Source organism: Numida meleagris, unplaced genomic scaffold (assembly GCF_002078875.1).
Source record: "Numida meleagris isolate 19003 breed g44 Domestic line unplaced genomic scaffold, NumMel1.0 unplaced_Scaffold464, whole genome shotgun sequence".
In the NCBI taxonomy this organism is placed as follows: Eukaryota; Metazoa; Chordata; class Aves; order Galliformes; family Numididae; genus Numida; species Numida meleagris.
This window is the reverse complement of record NW_018364680.1, coordinates 62,265-63,309: the sequence shown is the minus strand read 5'-3', so window position 1 is coordinate 63,309 and position 1,045 is coordinate 62,265. Positions and strand designations below refer to the sequence as shown.

General features: G+C 59.4%; 1 protein-coding gene across 1 annotated transcript in view; it reads right to left on the bottom strand.

Moving 5' to 3' along the window:
* Positions 1–6: 6 nt before the first annotated feature.
* LOC110391706 overlaps positions 7–1,045 on the bottom strand; it is a gene marked incomplete at its 3' end in the record, with an annotated part of 8,361 nt that continues 7,322 nt past the window's right edge. Inside the window, exon 3 of the mRNA XM_021383660.1 lies at positions 7–949. Within this exon, the coding sequence (XP_021239335.1) occupies positions 7–949 (943 nt within the window). The remainder of the gene's footprint in view (positions 950–1,045) is intronic.

Here is a 1,045-nt window from a genome sequence, read left to right as displayed (position 1 = left end):
CTCCACCGTGCAAACGTGCAACGCCACCGTGGGGTGCAGCATGCAGGCCACCCCCGTGCAATGCAGCACCACTGCTGCAGCGCCTTGCATGCACAACACCGCTGTGCAATGCAGCACCGCTGCTGCACCGAGCATGCACAGCACCACTGTGCAATGCAGCACCAACGCAGCACCCACCGTGCACAGCAGCAATGTGCAATGCAGCACCACTGCAGCGCCCAGAATGCAAATTGCCACCGTGCAATGCAGCATCGCTGCAGCACCCAGCATGCAGAACACCACTGTGCAATGCAGCACCAATGCAGCACCCGGCATGCACAACGCCACTGTGCAATGCACCACCAACGCAGCACCCACCATGCACAGCAGCAATGTGCAATGCAGCACCACTGCAGCGCCCAGAATGCAAACTGCCACCATGAAATGCAGCACCGCTGCAGCACTCACCATGCACAACACCACTGTGCAATGCAGCACCACTGCAGCGCCCAGAATGCAAACTGCTACCATGCAATGCAGCACCGCTGCTGCACCCAGTATGCACAACACCGCTGTGCAATGCAGCACCAACGCAGCACCCACAACACACAGCAGCAATGTGCAATGCAGCACCGCTGCAGCACCCACCATGCACACCACCACTGTGCAATGCAGCACCACTGCAGCGCCCAGAATGCAAACTGCCACTGTGCAATGCAGCACCGCTGCAGCACCCAGTATGCACAACACCACTGTGCAATGCAGCATCGCTGCTGCACCGAGCATGCACAACACCACTGTGCAATGCAGCACCAACGCAGCACCCACCATGCACAGCAGCAACGTGCAATGCAGCACCGCTGCAGCACCCACCATGCACAACACCACTGTGCAATGGAGCATCGCTGCTGCACCCAGCATACAGACCATCACCATACAATGCAGCACCACTGCAGCGCCCAGCATGCAACGCACCACCGTGCCAAGACGCAGCACTGCTGCAGCACCCACCACGCACAGCAGCAATGTGCAATGCAGCACCGCTGCAGCACCCAGCATGCAAACT